Consider the following 19,030-nt stretch of genomic DNA (forward strand, 5'->3'; position numbering starts at 1 on the left):
GGTTGGATGGGGAGCATCGCTGCACGGCTATTTTCAGTTCTCTCCAGAGATGTTCGATCGGGTTCAAGTCCGGGCTCTGGCTGGGCCACTCAAAGACATTCGGACACTTGTCCCAAACCCACTCCGTTGTCTTGGCTGTGCACTTAGGGTCATTGTCCTGTTGGAAGGTGAACCTTCACCCCAGTTTTTAATCAAGGATCTCTCTGAACTTTGTGCCATTCATCCTTCCCTCAATCCTGACTAGTCTCCCAGTCCCTGCCATTGAAAAACAGGACAGCATGATGCTGCCACCACCATGCTTCACCGCAGGGATGGTGCCATGTTTCCGCCAGACATGACGCTTGGCATTCAGGCCACAGAGTTCCATCTTGGTTTCATCAGACGAGAGAATCTTGTTTCTAATGGTCTAAGAGTCCTTAAAGTGCCCTTTGGCAAATTCCAAGTGGGCTGTCATATGCTTTTTACTTGGTGGTGGCTTCCGTCTGGCCACTCTACCATAAAGGCCTGATTGGTGGAGTGCTGCAGAGATGGTTGTCCTTCTAGAAGCTTCTCCCATCTACACAGATATACTCTGGAGCTCTGTCAGAGTGACCATAGGGTTTTTGGTCACATCCCTGACCAAGGTCCTTCTCCCCAGATTGCGCAGTTTGGCCAGACAGCCAGCTCTAGGGAGTCTTGAACTTCTTCCAATTAAGGATGACGGAGCCACTGGGGACCATCTAAGCTGCAGAAAAGTTTTGGTACCCTACCCCAGATCTGTGCCTCGAGAATAATATCTCGGAGCTCTACGGACAATTTCTTCAACCTCATTGCTTGGTTTTTGCTCTGACATGGACTGTCAAATGTGGGACCTTATACAGAAAGATGTGTTTCCAAATCGGGTGCTTTTTCCTTTCCAAATCATGTCCAATCAATTGAACTTACCACAGTTGGACTCCAATCAAGTTGTAGAAACATCAAGGATGATCAATGGAAACAGGATGCACTGGAGCTCACAATTTCAAATCTCATAACAAACGGTGTGAATACTTCAGTAAATAAGTTGTTTTATATTTTTTCTAAATTTGCAAAAAAAAATTATACGTTTTTGCTTTATCATTATGGGGTAGTGTGTAGATGGACAATTTGTATTTATTTAAAAAAAATCTATTTTAGAATGAGGCTGTAAACTGAACAATGTGGAGAAAGGGAAGGGGTCTGAATACTTTCAGAATGCACTGTTTAATATACTATAATACATACTATTATAATTTATGATATAATACACACATATATATATATATATTCTATAATACATACTATTATTGATCACTGCTATAATTGAAAGATATTGCCTTTCAATATATGATTTAGTGTCAACCTTAGACCTGCTTTAAATATTCACACTGCATTTCCCCTGTATAGGATGACTTCAATATCGTTAATATCATCTGGTCAAAAGCATAAAATACAGCCAATTTCACATTCAAATCTGGTTGTGTGTCCATTTGGCAAATGGGGCGAGAAATGTAGTTGAAATAGCCTGCTTTACATTTGATTGGAGCAAAGCAGTGACCCATTAGAAAAGAGTGTGTTAAATTCCATCGCAGCCGAGTTGGGCCAAATTTCTTGGAGGCATAAGCGGCAGGCAAGCTTAGGACGGACATCCCACCCCAAACAGATCTCCAAAATCTGCATGTTAGTTAGTCACACTAGCCACTCTGATAGTGGCCCAGATTATTGTTCAAATTCTCACTCAACAGCAAATCCAAGCGAGTCGCGAAGGACAGCTAATGTCTGTTTCAGCAGATTAATATAAAGAGTGGTCTTTACCTAGTCTCTTAGATGGATGAAAAGAACGACACCAAACTGTACAGACAGACTGGTTCGATTATGGCTTTTCATGTTGGCAAAACGTGAAAATGCATGACAAAAGCAAGACATACATTCTGTTGTTCAAGTTATGAATATAGTGGAATATAGAGTATTGATACCAATACAGTGGAATATAGAGTACCAGTCAAAGGTTTGGACACACCTACTCATCCCAGGCTTCTACTTTATTTTATATATTGTAGAATAATAGTGAAGACATCAGAACTATGAAATAACACACATGGAATCATGTAGCAACCAAAAATGTGTTATATTTGAGATTCTTCAAAGTAGCCACCCATTGCCTTGACTGCTTTGCACACTCTTGGCATTCTCTCAACCAGCTTCATGAGGTAGTCACCTGGAATGCATTTCAATTAGCAGATGTGCCTTGTTAAAAGTTCATTTGTTGTGACAAGGTAGCGGGGTATACAGAAGATAGCCCTATGTGGTAAAAGACCAAGTCCATATTATGGCAAGAACAGCTCAAATAAGCAAAGAGAAACAGTCCATCATTACTGAAATGAAGGTCAGTCAATGTGGAAAATGTCAAGAACTTTGAAAGTATCTTCAAGTACAGTCGTAAAAACCATCAAGCGCTTTGATGAAACTGGCAATGATTAGGATCTCCACAGGAAAGGAAGACCCATAGTTACCTCTGCTGCAGAGGAAAATTGCAGCCCAAATAAATGCTTCACAGAGTTCAAGTTACAGACATCTCAACATCAAGTATAAAATATATTTTGATTTGTTGAACACTTTTTTGGTTACTACATGATTCCATGTGTTATTTCATAGTTTTGATGTCTTCACTATTATTCTACAATGTAGAAAATAGTTTAAAAAATAAAGAAAAACCCTTGAATGAGTAGGTGTGTCCAGACTTTTTACTGGTACTGTATTTCACACAGCCATAATTTAAAGAGTCCATGAGCAGGTATTTGATAAAAAAAGTTTTTAAAAAATATATATTTACCGGGGGAACAACAAAACAGGGAGAAAGCTCAACAAAGATGAAACCAGGGAGAGAGCCACAGACAGTGTCTCATTAGCTGGTTGGTGCTAAGCACTTTAGGTGTACCTCGAGAAGACATTGTGGCCACATTGTGAGGAAAGTGTGAATTCCACCAAGGCAGCAGAGCAACAACGTTAGTTGCAAAATATATATATATATATATATTTTTTTTAAATACAGTGCAAAATGAGTATCCCATAGCCAGCAATCTTTGAATTGCAAATGCTATTACAATTTAAGATACTAAAATGTAACCTTGTTTCAAGAGTTATCATCTTCACTGTATGGACCCAATGAACCGAATGACCCCCCAAAAAATGAAAGACAAAAAGGAATCATTCTTCACAGTACCATTTGGGTTGTTTTTTTTAAATTATGAAAATGGCACACATTTTTTGAAATTGCGAATAGGGGTAAAAATGGCATCTTTACATCAATCTGCTGATTAGGTGTCCTTGCTGACCACAGCAGTGTTTTTAAGTACACATGAACAAGAGTAGATGTCATCTGTTTGTGTGGATAATAAATTAAAATGGGTAAAAACCTGTTGCCATGAGCCAAAAATACTGGATGTGAAAGCCAGTGATTTGGGGGAGACAGGGGAGGAAGTGATTTGGTCCCCTGATCTGCGTCTTCGACGCCCAGTACCAACACCACAGGTGTAATGAAGCCAGGTACCAATAGAGTCAGGGCTAGACACACTCAGGGGGCTCTCTTCCTGGAAGTGAGAGAGGGGGCAAAAACAGCACAGTCATGCAACATTACAAAAAAAAAAGAACAGTCTCCAGCTAATGTATGTGTGTCCCATCAACATTCACAAGTAGGAACTTTTTTTGTTTAGGTTTGGTATAATGTATCGTCATACTTTGCCAGCTGCGGTCTTGATAAAGTCTGGCTGCAATGGGGACTAAAAGGAAAGTAAAAAAAAAATACAAAAAAAAAGAGAAACATCAATGTACTAGCAATTATTAGACTGTCCATTTACGGGTCACATTGACATGCAGGTCAATTCTGTGATCCTGGCACAAGTTCGTTAATCAGATAATTAACAATCAATACATACATTTTAAAGTAAATGTAGCCCTGGGCAACTTTAGCTGATGTGTGTAGACTATTCTCTCAGCATTAGTGTCAGCATAAAGCTGGTGTAATGTATTAAGTCAAGTAAAATCTGCCAACACCACTATTCTCTCAGCATTAGTGTCAGCATAAAGCTGGTGTAATGTATTAAGTCAAGTAAAATCTGCCAACACCATGTGATAATGTGAAAGACCAGTGACTATAATACAGTGAGTGGGTGAGGAGGGACAATCTACACTATAATACAGTGGGTGAGGAGGGACAATCTACACTACAATACAGTGGGTGAGCAGGGACAATCTACACTACAATACAGTGGCTGAGGAGGGACAATCTAATCTACACTACAATACAGTGGGTGAGGAGGGACAATCTACACTACAATACAGTGGGTGAGGAGGGACAATTTACACTATAATACAGTGGGTGAGGAGGGACAATCTACACTACAATACAGTGGGTGAGGAGGGACAATCTACACTACAATACAGTGGGTGAGGAGGGACAATTTACACTATAATACAGTGGGTGAGGAGGGACAATCTACACTATAATACAGTGGGTGAGGAGGGACAAACTACACTATAATACAGTGGGTGAGGAGGGACAAACTACACTATAATACAGTGGGTGAGGAGGGACAAACTACACTATAATACAGTGGGTGAGGAAGGACAATCTACACTATAATACAGTGGGTGAGGAGGGACAATCTACACTATAATACAGTGGGTGAGGAGGGACAATCTACACTATAATACAGTGGGTGAGGAGAGACAATCTTCACTATAATACTGTGGGTAAGGCACAATATTCACTATTAGTCAAAAGATGTACAGAGCTAGTTGCTTTTGTAATATATACCCTTAAAAGCCAGCAGTATTAAATTGACATTTTAGTCACTTAGCTGACACTCTTATCCAGAACAATTAGGGTTAAGTGCCGTGCTCAAGGGCACATTGACAGATATTTCACCTAGTCGGCTCAGGGATTCAAACCAGCGACCTTTCGGTTACTGGCCCAACACTCTAAACCACTAGGCTACCTGCCGCCAGGTATGACAATGTAATCAACAATTAAAGTTAAAAATATACTCTTGTTGAGTTGATTTTAACACTTACACGAGTATATAGTGAATGAAACACAGTGTTGGTCAATATACATTTTCAACTATTTACAGTTCGCTTTTAATACTGTACTTTCAGAGTTTTTAACATTTTTGAAAGTCTAACATTAGCTCTGTGTAGTGTGGAACAACACGGAAACAGTGTTAATTTGAACCCTATGAGAGTTGATTTAACATTTGTAATTTTGCTGTGTAACTGGTGAATTTGAAACATAGGTTGTTGTTTGGCAAAAGTGATGGTACACACTGCTTGCAGAACATTTCTTTGTGATCTGAAGGAAACAAACGTAAATATAAATGTTGCACTCTTATGCACATGCAAGGTGTACTGTGGGGGTGTGACTTAGTGCATTACTGAAGTATATGCAATGGAGATTAGAACGTATAGTAAATATGAATTTAACAAATAACATTGACTTCTAGACAAAAAAAATAATAAATTACTACAAAATATTTATTATTACTTATAACCTGAGTGACTGCATCAAGCTGAATTTTATAAAGGTAAAGTGTAGAATACAGACGTAAAAAATATCAAATTTCTTCTAAGAACGTGATTGGTGACCACCACTTAAAATGTACAAAAAGTGAAAATGGATTAGTTTCTACAACATTTTCAAAGACCAGTAGTTACCATGCACTCAACACACTCAGCAACATACAGCAATGTTTTGTGTGTGGGTGGGTACATAGAAATAGATTTCAATATAACATTAAAAATAAATTAAATATATCAACATGAATATACAGACATAGATCTGAATATTGCAAGCAAAGAAGTTGAAGATCCAGATAAAAACATAAAGTTTCAAATTACAGGTAACAACTTTCAGAGGTGAGTTTGCTGAAAGCTTCATAGCTAACGTGGCACTTAATTTCTCTCAACGACCAAGGCCAACGCTACTTGTAGAATAGCAAAGTGCTTCCGTTGAGGAATTTTTTGTGTTCATGCAAAGATGGACCATCAAAGATACACTACTGTTCAAAAGTTTGGGGTCACTTAGAAATGTCCTTGTTTTTGAAAGAAAAGCACATTTTTTGTTCATTAAAATAACATCAAATTGATCAGAAATACAGTGTAGACATTGTTAATGACTATTGTAACTGGAAACGGCAGATTTTGTAAGGAATATCTACATAGGCGTACAGAGGCCCATTATCAGCAACCATCACTCCTGTGTTCAAATGGCACATTGTGTTAGCTAATCCAAGTTTATCATTTTAAAAGGCTAACTGATCTTATACAACGCTGTGTACTACTCCCTTCACAGAATAGCGCAAACTGTCTCTAACCAGAATAGAAAGAGGAGTGGAAGGCCCCGGTGCACAACTGAGCAAGAGGACCAGTACATTAGTGTGTCTAGTTTGAGAAACAGACGCCTCATATCCTCAACTGGCAGCTTCATTAAATAGTACCCGCAAAACACCACTCTCAACGTCAACAGTGAAGAGGTGACTCCGGGATGCTGGCCTTCTAGGCAGAGTTGTAAAGAGAAAGCCATCTCTCAGACTGGCCAATAAAAATTAAAGATTAAGACGGGCAAAAGAACACAAGACACTGGACAGAGGAACTCTGCCTAGAAGGCCAGCATCCCGAAGTCACCTCTTCACTGTTGACGTTGAGAGTGGTGTTTTGCGGGTACTATATAATGAAGCTGCCAGTTGAGGATATGAGGCGTCTGTTTCTCAAACTAGACACAGTAATGTACTGGTCCTCTTGCTCAGTTGTGCACCGGGGCCTGTCACTCGTTCTATTCTGGTTAGAGCCAGTTTGCTCTGTTCTGTGAAGGGAGTAGTACACAGTGTTGTACGAGTTCTTCAGTTTCTTGGCAATTTCTTGCATGGAATAGCCTTCATTTCTCAGAACAATAATAGACTGACGAGTTTCAGAAAAAAGGTCTTTGTTTCTGGACATTTTCAGCCTGTAATCAAACCCACAAATGCTGATGCTCCAGATACTCAACTAGTCTAAAGAAGGCCAGTTTTATTGCTTCTTTAAATCAGGACAACAGTTTCCAGCTGTGCTAACATAATTGCAAAAGGGTTTTCTAATGATCAAATTGCCTTTTAAAATTCTAAACTTGGATTAGCTAATACAACGTGCCATTGGAACGCAGGAGTGATGGTTACTGATAATGGGCCTCTGTACACCTATGTAGATATTCCATTAAAAATCATCCGTTTCCAGCTACAATAGTCATTTACAACATTAACAATGTCTACACTGTATTTCTGATAAAAATTTTATGTTTATTTTAAATGGACAAAAAAGGTGCTTTTCTTTCAAAAACAAGGACATTTCTAAGTGACCCCAAACTTTTGAACGGTAGTGTACATTTTACAATTGTTACTTGCTCGCGGCTGGGCCACTGAGAGAAGGTAGTCACACCAGCATTGTTTTGAGACCTTAAAAATCACTCCCTGTTCTAATTATAATAGTATATTACTGTAATAAGTAACGCAGTAAGCTTACATTCCAAAGGGGGCTGGTGACTCATCAGGTGACCCCTTTCAGTGCACATTGTTATTCTGTTGCATAGCTCTGCTGTAAACATACAACACTACACAGTACTAACCCAAAAACCAATTCAAGCCAATTACATGCAAGAGCAGTAGCACTAACCAGGCATTTTTATCACCAATGTAGCTAGCAGGTGACTACCATAGTGTACGTTTGTTGTGACACTTTACAACTCTTAGCGTATACAGTCTATCCTGTATACCACCTGTGTATTCTGAACTGGACCTGAAGGTGGCACTTACTTCCACAGAGCCAATCTTTTTGGAACGGGGCAGTGGGCACTTTCTGTTGATGTAGATGGGGTCAGACACCAGTGGCCTGAACATCATTAGGGCTGCTCGGTCCGGCTCGTCCCGCTTGGCGTTGGCGGCGGCCGACTCCTCGTCGTTGTCTTCCTTAGACTTCTTCTTGGATCCCTCGTTCTGGAGATGACAGGGATACGATTGGTAGAACATCATGTATAAGGGAAAAGAAGGTTATAGTCCACTTTAAACCATGAGAAAAAGAAATAAGTTGATTTCCGAGGTTTGGAAAAAAAAGATCTGGAATTCCTGATTAACCAGAAAAACACACACAATGGAGTAAAAAAAACAAACAGGATATAGGCTCATTCATGTTGCCTCTAAGATTAAATACTTGTCAAGATCCTGTCAAGATGTGAGTAAGCCGAATACTAATATTAACTACACAACTCACACCCATAAAACACAATTAACCTCAATAAGCTTTTCTATCAACTTTTTCCCAGTAACTACATCAGCATTCACCATATGCCACACTAAAAGTGGTTACACAGTTCTACAAAGACCTGCATCTAATGACACACACACACACATGGTTTCTTCAGAAACTGGGACCCCTTACCTCTCGAGAAGCTGGTCTGTAGCCAAACCCTGAGGGCAGGTTTTTGTCGTCCTCACAGCCCTTGGCTCCCGGGCTGAAATGCAGCTCCACGTGGAAGCGCTCCTCAGACGAAGGGTCCTAGAGTAATGATACAATGGTGCTGGTAATAATAAGGTGGCAGGCAGCGTAGCGTGTGTTGGGCCAGTAACTGAAAGGTTGCTAGTTTGAATCCTAGAACCGACAAGGTGAAAAAAAACATGTTGATGTGCCCTTGAGCCCTAATTTTCTACAGGGCAGTCGTTGATAATGGCAGGCTCTGGCCGTGACCCCAATCTCAGAGGAGAAGTTGGAAAATGCGGGAAAAAAATAAACATTTCCAATTCACACATGCGTATAATACACACTTGTACATGTGTGAAATAGGACAAATAATAAGCACCCACCCACTATTATTATATTAATATTATAATAACCTTGGTGTTACCCTCAAAAACATACCACAAAACAATTAGCATTGAAAGCGCATTGCTCCCTCTATGACCCATAATACTGAGCGCCAAAACAACCCATACTATATATGCAACATTAGTATAACAACTTCCTCAGTAAATAGAAATTAAAGAGATCCATTCTATATCGGCTATGAAAATAAAATCTGGTTCTACTCCAACAATCCCACTTACAGTGGCTGTGTGATGACTCCTCTGGTGTGAGCAGCTGAGTCAGGCTGCTAGTTAACATAACCAAAACCCACAGGCATATACTTGGACCTTACAGTACCTTGTTAGGGTCCTCGTAAAGCATGATTACAATCTGTGTCATGTAGTTCAGCTCGCTGACCACCTTGAGGTACTCCATGGCCCTCTTCCATTGGTCATCTTTGGTCTCCTGGGATATGAGCAACAGTTAAATATGGGATTCAGACATATTTAAGCCATATTAACCACATTTGTCTGGGTAAAATGTGGTTATATTTGGTAGACAAAAAAATAATAAACCCCACAAAAAAAAACGTGACACATCATATTAATACATATATGCAATACACAATGTTTGGTGGACTCTAATGTGAAACATGGCCCTTTAAACTGGTTCAATAGATACAATACAGAAATGTAAACGTACGGAAGTTCAGCACCAATGTTAGAGAGGACTCACGTCACAGAAAGCTCCGTAGCGGAGGATGGAGAGCAGGGAGTGCACGTGGCTCTCACTGGTGAAGTACAGCCTGGTCCTGACATGACGCTCCGGGGACATGACTCCACGGGAATACCTGGACAACACACATGAGACAACTGCAATTGTATTTCATAGGGAGACCGATATGGATACTACTCTGAGGATGGTGACTCCACATGTTTTTTTCACATTTATTTTTATTTAACCTTTATTTAACTTGGCAAGTCAGTTAAAACCTGTTAAAGATAGGGCTGACTACTACCCCCTTTGGAGGAATTGTGTGCCCATAGTAAACAGAAAAAAAAATCTGTCCAAAATTGCTAATATATGCATATAATAATTATAATTGAATAGAAAACACTAAAGCTTCTAAAACCGTTCAAATTATGTCTGTATGTAAAGCAGAACTCTCAGGGCAGCCATTCTCCCAAACTCTCTCTTGTCATCAAGAAAGTTGGGCCAACTTTGACGTCATCGCCCCCACTCTTCCCAAGCAGCTACAGATCTGGGAACAGTTTCTGTCTTCAGCGTGATGTCTGCTTTCAATGGGGCTTGTCATTGTGAGAATCGCGCGCTGCCTCCACTTTTGGCGGGCTGAAACCTTCAGGTCACGCGAAAATACATGCACTTTGATGCGCGCGTCGGGTCCAGAGCTCTCTTTCTTCCAGGGTTGACCAAACGATGTGTGTTTGTCTTTTCGAGCTAAGGATTGGTTTGCACGTTCAGAACATGCTAAAGCTTGATTCTGCACTTAGTTTGACCAGTTTTGTCGACATATAATATGTAATTTTGAAGTTTAGATGCGCATCCACTAGAATTTTGGCTGCATTTCAGACGGAATTTGTCGTGTTTGATAGCCCAAAGACACAGACTTGAAAACCAAACGCAGTTTTTGGTAAGTATGACTACTTCCACGGCTTATGATCGAAGAACATCAAAGGTAAGGGAATATTTATGTGGTTATTTTTGTGTTTCTGTGGAGTCCAACATAGGAGATATAATGCTAATGTGTGAGCGCCGTCTCATATTATAGCCTAGTGAACGAATTCTGTAACGTTAAAAATAAATGTAACACAGCGGTTGCATTAAGAAGAAGTGTATCTTTCTATCTATATGTAGAACATGTATATTTAGTCAAAGTTTATGATGTGTATTGCTTGTTATCTGACGTCGTCATTTCTCCGGACATATGAGTAGCATGTTTTGAACATTGCGTCATTGTAAACAGAGATTTATGGATATAAATAGCATATTATTGAAAAAATCATAAATGTACTGTGTAACATGTCCCTATTACTGTCATCTGATGAAGATTTTCAAAAGGTTAGTGAATTATTTTTCTTTGAATCCTGCGTTTGTTGATTGCATATTTTGTTCAACATGGCTATTCAAATTAGCTGTGTCTTTGGTGGTGGTTTGACATAAATATGTGCTATGTTTTCGCCGTAAAACATTTTAGAAATCTGAGCTATTGGACTTGTTAATGTGTGGAGGTTAAATATTTCTAAGAATATTTTTGCATTCCATGCGCCACCGTTCCAGTTGAACGTGGGAGGGGTCGTTCCCAAAAGGGAACCCTACCCCGTCAACAGGTTAAGAACAAATTATTGTTTACAATGACGGCCTACACCGGCCAAACCTGGACGGTGGACCCTATGGTACTACCAATCACGGCCGATTGTGATACAGCCTGGATTCGAACCAGGGTGTCTGTACTGACGCCTCTAGCACTGATATGCAGTGCCTTAGAGCTCTGTGCCACTCTGGAGCCCACTGAGATGCAGTGCCTTAGAGCTCTGTGCCACTCTGTAGCCCACTGAGATGCAGTGCCTTAGAGCTCTGTGCCACTCTGGAGCCCACTGAGATGCAGTGCCTTAGAGCTCTGTGCCACTCTGTAGCCCACTGAGATGCAGTGCCTTAGAGCTCTGTGCCACTCTGGAGCCCACTGAGATGCAGTGCCTTAGAGCTCTGTGCCACTCTGGAGCAAACTGAGATGCAGTGCCTTAGAGCGCTGCACCACTCTGGTGCCCAGAGTTCGAGAAATGTCTTACACAGGGTGCAGTTTGTTGACGGTGTCGTCGTCCTGTGTCCTCTGCAGGTCGGAGCGGATCTTGCGAATGAGGGGGGTGCAGTAGCCCTTGGCTATGTCCAGCTTCTCAGGTTGAGAGATACCATACTCCTGACGGGACAGGGGTGTAAAAAAATATGTTTATTTCAACAAGAGCATAACAGTGGCCACTAAAACAAATGTCCCTTTAACCAAACACCTATTTCTAGTCTATCTGGTAACACTACAAGATATAAATCAAACTTTATTTGTCACATTCTCCGAATACAACAGGTGTAGACATTACCGTGAAATGTTTACTTACAAGCCCTTAACCAACAGAGCAGTTCGAGAAGAGTTAAGAAAATATTTACCAAATAGACTATAGCAGAATGTAATAGGGGCTGCCACTATTAAATGCTTCAATCATTCCAAACTTCACCACGATGAATGGAGTGTATACTGGTGCTGTACGTCTGCTGTGCATCACTGTAGTGTCTTGGTGAAAGGCGCTTGCTACATAAATGCCAATCATAAAATCTTTGATCCAAACGTGGAACATACCTGTGGAATGACGATGTCGGCTAGGGCCTTGGACAGGCGGTAGATCTCCATAGTGTTAGACAGGTTGAGGGAGCTGTTGTGCTGCACGTCGTACTTGATGCAGTCGTAGATGTCTGGGATCTTGCTGATGTTGTAGCGGCCGTTCTTCATCCGGAAGTCCTTCTCCAGCTTGGCCCAGCGCCGCAGCATCAGATCCAGAGTCTCACTATGGTACAATTGGATGTCTAGAAAGTACATTTTTTCAAATGAACATTACACTATAGGTGCAGGACAACAAGTTATATGAACAATTTGAAATGTATTTCTACTGTTAAAAGGCATGTACACAAATACTGCGACTACCACATTTAGTCTGACCAAAACATCATTCAAAATGTAGTTTAAAAAAATTAAATGGCTTAATATTGTGTCTTTCATTCATATCCCAATAACTTTTAGATATTGTGGTAAAATATGGCATGTCAAATAGTTCTTATTCATTGAGTCAAAACTACTTTAAGTAACTGTGAAAATCAGTGTAATCTACTTTCATCTGGTACATACATTTATTTTTGTTGTTGCAATTTTTACCCCCCTTCCCCCCCCCCAATCTCATGATTACCATCTTGTGTCATCACTGCCTCTTTCCCTACTGTATTTATTTTATTTATTTTGCTATTCCCATTATTTTTATTTCTACTTTGCACATTCTTCCACTGCAAATCTACCATTCCAGTGTTTTACTTGCTATATTGTATTTACTTTGCCACCATGGCCTTTTTTTTGCCTTTACCTCCCTTATCTCACCTCATTTGCTCACATCGTATATAGACTTGTTTATACTGTATTATTGACTGTATGTTTGTTTTACTCCATGTGTAACTCTGTGTCGTTGTATCTGTCGAACTGCTTTGCTTTATCTTGGCCAGGTCGCAATTGTAAATGAGAACTTGTTCTCAACTTGCCTACCTGGTTAAATAAAAGGTGAAAAAAATAAATAAAACACTGCAACTCCACCACCGGGTTCACGAAAGGGGAAGGTCGAGTCACGCGTCCTCTGAAACATGACCCGCCAATCCCTGCTTCTTAACACCCACTCACTTAACTAGGAAGCTAGTTGGACCAATGTGTCGGAGGACAGAAGTCAGCCTGCAGGTGCCCGGCCTGCCACAAGTTGTTGCTAGAGTGCAATAACTCAAGTAAAGCCCCCTCGAAACAAACCTTCCTCTAACCTACACGATGCTGGGCCCCTTGTACGCTGCCTTACAGGACTCCCGGCCATGGCCGGTTGTGACACAGCATGGGATCGAACCCCATGTTGTAGTGACGCCCCAACACCGAGATGCAGTGCCTTAGACCGTTCTGCCACTCGGGAGGCCTGGTACATACATTTCACTGAGTATATGTTACATTAACATTCATGAGTCATCATCACCAAACCCTGTATTGCTGATGTATTTGCCAATGAGAGGCGTTGAAACCTCCGGCCGGCCATCTTTGCACTCCACAGGAGGAACAGGCCTCCATAGGAATGAATGAAATCCTAGTTTTTCAATTAAGTGGCAAAAACAAATGTAGACTTTTTTAAATGCATTTCTTTAACTTGATGGGGGAGTACCAATGATGGGAGAGTACCAAGATTGAGGCGCGGTAGCTTCAAAACAGATGCCCCGTCAGTCATTTAATGTATATATTTGGGATGGCAGGTAGCCTAGTGGTGTTGGACTAGTAACCGAAAGGTTGCTGGATTGAATCCCAAGATCTGTCGTTCTGCCCCTCAACAAGGCAGTTAATCCACAGTTCCCCCGGTAGGCGTTACTGTAAATAAGAATTTGTTCTTAACTGACTTGCCTAGTTAAAAGCCTCTTCGGAATCAGTGTCATTTTCCTAGGACAAATATCATCTGATATTGGCAGAAAGATTAACAAGAATTTAAGCTAACTACACTGTCCAATTTACAGTTGCTATTACAGTGAAAGAATACCATGCTATTGTTTGAGGAGAATGCACAATTTTGAACATAAAAAGTTATTAATAAACAAATTAGGCATATTTGTGCAGTCTTGATACAACATTTTGAACAGAAATGGTTCATTGGATGAGTCTAAAACTTTGCACATACACCGCTGCCATCTAGTGGCCAAAATGTATATTGCACCTGGGTTGGAATAATGTATTATGGCCTCTCTCTTGTATTTCAAAGATGGTACAAAAAAATACAAAACAGTTGTTTTTTTCTTTGTATTATCGTTTATCAGATCTAATGTGGTATATTCTCCTACATTCCTTTCACATTTCCACAAACTTCAACGTGTTTCCTCCTCAAATGGTACCAAGAATATGCATATACTTGCTTCAGGGCCTGAACTACAGGCAGTTAGATTTGGGTATGTCATTTCAGGCAAAAATTGAAAAAAAAGGGGTAGATCCTTAAAAAAGAGGTTTTAAACAAAGGTTCAATTTCAAATAAAAAAATATACATATCGTTGGTCAACACATTGTTGTCTTTTCATTTCATCAAGGTCGCGTGACATATACAGTACTAGTTAGAAGTTTGGACACACCTACTCATTCAAGGGGTTTCCTTTATAAAACGGTGTGATGGTTTGGGGGTGCTTTGCTAGTGACACTGTCTGATTTATTTAGAATTCAAGGCACACTTAACCAGCATGGCTACCACAGCATTCTTCAGCGATACGCCATCCCATCTGGTTTGCGCTTAGAGGGACTATCATTTGTTTTTCAACAGGACAATGACCCAACACACCTCCATGCTGGTTGAGAGAATGCCAAGTGTGCAAAGCTGTCATCAAGGCAAAAGGTGGCTACTTTGAAGAATCTCAAATAGAAAATATATTTAGATTTGTTTAACACTTTTTTGGTTACTACATGGGGAGGGAATGTTATGGTTCATTCATACTCATTAAGTGGGATGTGTCATAGAATCCAAACCAGAATCAAGGTCTCCGTTTCCTCATCCCCTCACTAACAAGCCCGTTGTTCCAAATCAGAGCTCTAACTTTCAATTCAAGCCATTGACTTAAAAAAAAAAAAAATTTAATTATGGATTTTAAAATGGGGTTTCAGAGCAAAATTTGGGGAGCATCCCAAAAGGCAACTTATTCCCGACAGTGCCTTTACAGGTCCTGGTCAAAGCGAGTGCACTAAAGAAGGGAATAAGGTACCATTTGGAACCATCCCTGGAGTTGATTAGTTTCAAAGGGGATCTTCGCTGGAGATATGAGCAGAGTGTTTACCAGCTGACTTGGGGTCCTCCATCCTCTGTCTGATCTGCAGAGTGAGGCTCTGAATGAGAGCGTACACCTTGTCACACGTCTTCACCGGGTTCTTGATCATCTGCATGGACTTGATCAAGGAGGAGCTGGTGGTGGGTGCCAGCTGGGAACAGAAAGACAAAATACTATGAGCACTAGGAAGGGGGGAAATATTAGGGATGGTGCAGACAAATCACTACGGCCCACAGTCAGAGACAGGGTTTTACACATCTCTGAGCCATGTCAGCTTATGTATCCTGCTTGGACTAATTCATTAGGACAAGAAAAAAATGGGTCATTGGACATTTTCAAAAATTATATTTTTAGCAAGAATCTATTTACAACAGTAGTACTTATAATGATCAAACGCTAACGTATGTTTTGTCACAGAGTGGCTTTCTCCACAGCCCGTATGAGCCACAACAGTCACAGACAAAATGGATCGGACAGGACAGAACTTAAGACTGCATCACTTAGTCCCAACCTTCTCGTAATCTTCGGCAGTGAAGTCCCTATCTCTCTGCAGGATCTCGTGGAGACGGGCCTTGACGCGCTGCTGGCAGCTGCTGAGAGAGTCGCTGTCGCTGTCCAGCAGCCCGTTCATGTTGGCACTCTTCACCATCTGCACCAGAATTGGTGTCAGCTCGCCCTCCAGCGCCAGCAGTCCCTGAATGGATGCCACCAGATATATTTACATTTTAGTCATTCAGCAGATGCTCTTATCCAGAGCGACTTACAGGAGCAATTAGGGTTACATGCCTTGCTCAAGGGCACATCGGCAGATTTTCACGTAGTCGGCTCTGGTATTCGAAAACGCGACCTTTTGGTTACTGGCCCAATGCTCTTAACCACTAGGCTACGTATTATAACTAGAATGACTGACCAACGAGACAACATTCTTAAAAGTACATTTCACTCCAAAAAGAAAGTGTGTCAAATGTTTCTATTTCGACGTCAAAAGTAGACACATTGAGATATATCCACATTTCAGATCATCTGGTTGAGTAGATCGAGATATGCCTCAATCCAAAATTAAATGGAAAAAAGATAAGCGCCATTCAATTTCCAGATGTTATTGTGAGTTAGTATTTTCTATTAATTTGGGAAGAGGCAAATAGGCATGGGACATGGATTTATCTTAACATTTAAAAAAATGTTGGGGTCTAAAAACATCAGACAAATGTCTCTTTAAAAATCTGTACTGTCAGACAGACCTTAGCGAAGGCAGCGGCTGTCATCTGAACGCGTCCCTCATCGGAGGCGTAGATCTTCAGGTCGTGTCTGTAGGTGCTGTGGAGGCGCAGCAGGCCACACCCTGGGAATCCTGCGTAGTCACCTGGAAAATACCAAATTAGCCTTTAACACATCAGTGTGAGTCTGTAAGGACGTCCACTAATTTAACATTACAACCTAAATATGGAACATGAGATGGGTATTGAAGTAGATTGTACTTATCTAGGTAGACAAATAAATGTAAGTCAGGACTGGGGTCATTTGGGGTATCAGGAAGAAAGCTTTGTTATTGTTTCAACTGCTGATTGCCGCTTTAAAGCCTGAGTGGATAAAGGTTGTTACCTTGTCTATAAAGAGGGAGTGGAGGATAGAAGTTGTTACCTTGTCTATAAAGAGGGAGTGGAGGATAGAAGTTGTTACCTTGTCTATAAAGAGGGAGTGGAGGATAGAATTTGTTACCTTGTCCTCCAGGGTACATGCAGCGGAAGGCCCTCCCCAGCTCCTCAGCCTGTACCCTGCCTGCCGGGGTCAGCTCCCCACCCCACTTCAACACCAGCAGCAGAGAAGGGTCATCCCTACGCACGTCTATAGGGCACAGCAAGCACAGACAACACAGAGAAACACACATATAATGAGTCAGTAAGTCACAGAGAACCACACAGACACACAAACACACAAACACATACAATCAGTTCTCAGACTAGAGAAAATGTTATATAAAGTCTACATGACAGAACAAATCCTACCTTCCTCTTCACTGGATGTTTTGGGGCACCCATGTGGAAGGTACGTCATCTGAACCTTGCGATTGATGCCAGAAAAATGGCCATACCTAAAGCAAAACACATTTTGTTTTAAGAGCAGATTGTTAAATCAAATATTCAAATGGTTAGGAAGACATCTGGGAATGTGCAGTAACACATACATTTCAAGGACTGTTTTCAGTTGTTCAAGTTTTGCTTTGGATTCTTCAATTTCGGAATCGTTGTTCTGTCCGATTTCGACAAGGAGTTGTCTTGCGATATCTAGTACTTCCTGGATTTGGAAATAAACAAATGAGATGCAGGTAAGTTGTACTGTACAACACGTGATGAAGTTACAACATACAAAGGATACAAATAGGTTTTATTTACCTGTAATTGCTTTGGCTTTTTCAACTTTAGTTTTTTGTTTTTGTACCCGCCACATTTTTCAAATAGATCAAAAAACCTAAAAAATAATAATAAATAGAAAATAAAGAGGCGATACATTACAGTGGTGAAAACATTCACCAATACTGAATCACCATGTTAACAGTACTGTAGTGTGACAGTAGCCCTGTACATTGACTGTGTGGGAACAGCTGTTATGTACCTCTGGTGCCGAACCTCCATTTTCATTTTCTGTTTGGGAGTTCTGTCGCCATGACGAATCACAGCGATAACACACCGTAGCTCCATCCTGAGTTAAGAGTAGCAACAGTTAAAAATATCAACTTACCATATGAGTGGAGTTCAGCCATGTTCTATTCATTGCTGGCTAAATCCTATTGAGATGTACACTTATCTTTTTTGCTTGATTTAAATGTATACGATTATGTCAATGGAGGATATGCAGGAACATTTGAGTTATGCACACGGAAGTCAAGTTGGGGCCTAAAAGTGCACCAATTTACAGCTACATTTGCTATGGCTAAAACAGCTTTATTCACTACAAACGCATCATCAAAATGTGTGTAAATACGTACATGGTTCCAGAGGTGGTGGGGACAATGGGGATATCTTCAGCCTCCAGAGGAATGGACCATGGGATGGAAAACTGGGGAGCCAGCTCTCTCATGATGATATTTCTACAGGAGAGGACAGATGATGTTCAGGGACAAAGAAACTTTGGTAACTACTTGAAGATCATTCTTATTACATGATGTAGTGGGTTGTATTAGCGCTACATTGCCTAATTAAAAAATATGTATCTTAAAACAAGCTGTGTCTGACCATTATGAATCTGTATAATAGCGATGTGCATCTTTCCCTTTCTAGACGATTCATTACGTACATGGAGAAGATGAATGGGCTCCGATACGATACAGGTTGATACGCTTTAGTTTTAAACGATTCGGGGGGTTCGGTTTGTTTAGAGAACGAATCGATGCACTAACATCTGTTGCACAAACACATTCATACTCCATCCTAAATTAAATTCTGCAAAACGGAGTGTTTGAAAGTTTTTAAATTGCTTGTTTTCTCCTCCTGATATGTCCATGCAGTTATTGTGACGAAATGATCAACTTTAACCTATATATCAAAAGATAACACTGATTGTTTCAAGTAAAACT

General features: G+C 40.6%; 1 protein-coding gene across 11 annotated transcripts in view; it reads right to left on the reverse strand.

Annotated features, from left to right (window-relative positions):
- ppip5k2 (diphosphoinositol pentakisphosphate kinase 2) overlaps positions 1–19,030 on the reverse strand; it is a 72,346-nt gene that overhangs the window by 24,206 nt on the left and 29,110 nt on the right. For 6 of the 11 annotated variants that reach the window (XM_052525113.1, XM_052525109.1, XM_052525110.1 and 3 more), the window contains 17 exons: positions 18,443–18,544; positions 18,070–18,156; positions 17,850–17,925; positions 17,642–17,751; positions 17,463–17,548; positions 17,176–17,301; positions 16,698–16,819; positions 15,968–16,150; positions 15,466–15,607; positions 12,230–12,453; positions 11,670–11,797; positions 9,598–9,712; positions 9,220–9,327; positions 8,461–8,577; positions 7,839–8,018; positions 3,735–3,776; positions 3,414–3,587 (listed from right to left, as the gene is read on the reverse strand). In XM_052525113.1, coding sequence (XP_052381073.1) covers positions 3,414–3,587; positions 3,735–3,776; positions 7,839–8,018; positions 8,461–8,577; positions 9,220–9,327; positions 9,598–9,712; positions 11,670–11,797; positions 12,230–12,453; positions 15,466–15,607; positions 15,968–16,150; positions 16,698–16,819; positions 17,176–17,301; positions 17,463–17,548; positions 17,642–17,751; positions 17,850–17,925; positions 18,070–18,156; positions 18,443–18,544 — 2,122 coding nt within the window. The remainder of the gene's footprint in view (positions 1–3,413; positions 3,588–3,734; positions 3,777–7,838; positions 8,019–8,460; positions 8,578–9,219; positions 9,328–9,597; positions 9,713–11,669; positions 11,798–12,229; positions 12,454–15,465; positions 15,608–15,967; positions 16,151–16,697; positions 16,820–17,175; positions 17,302–17,462; positions 17,549–17,641; positions 17,752–17,849; positions 17,926–18,069; positions 18,157–18,442; positions 18,545–19,030) is intronic. The other 5 variants (XM_052525118.1, XM_052525117.1, XM_052525116.1 and 2 more) reach the window with 2 other exon arrangements.

The sequence above is a fragment of the Oncorhynchus keta genome, chromosome 9 (genome assembly GCF_023373465.1).
Source record: "Oncorhynchus keta strain PuntledgeMale-10-30-2019 chromosome 9, Oket_V2, whole genome shotgun sequence".
Lineage (NCBI taxonomy): Eukaryota > Metazoa > Chordata > Actinopteri > Salmoniformes > Salmonidae > Oncorhynchus > Oncorhynchus keta.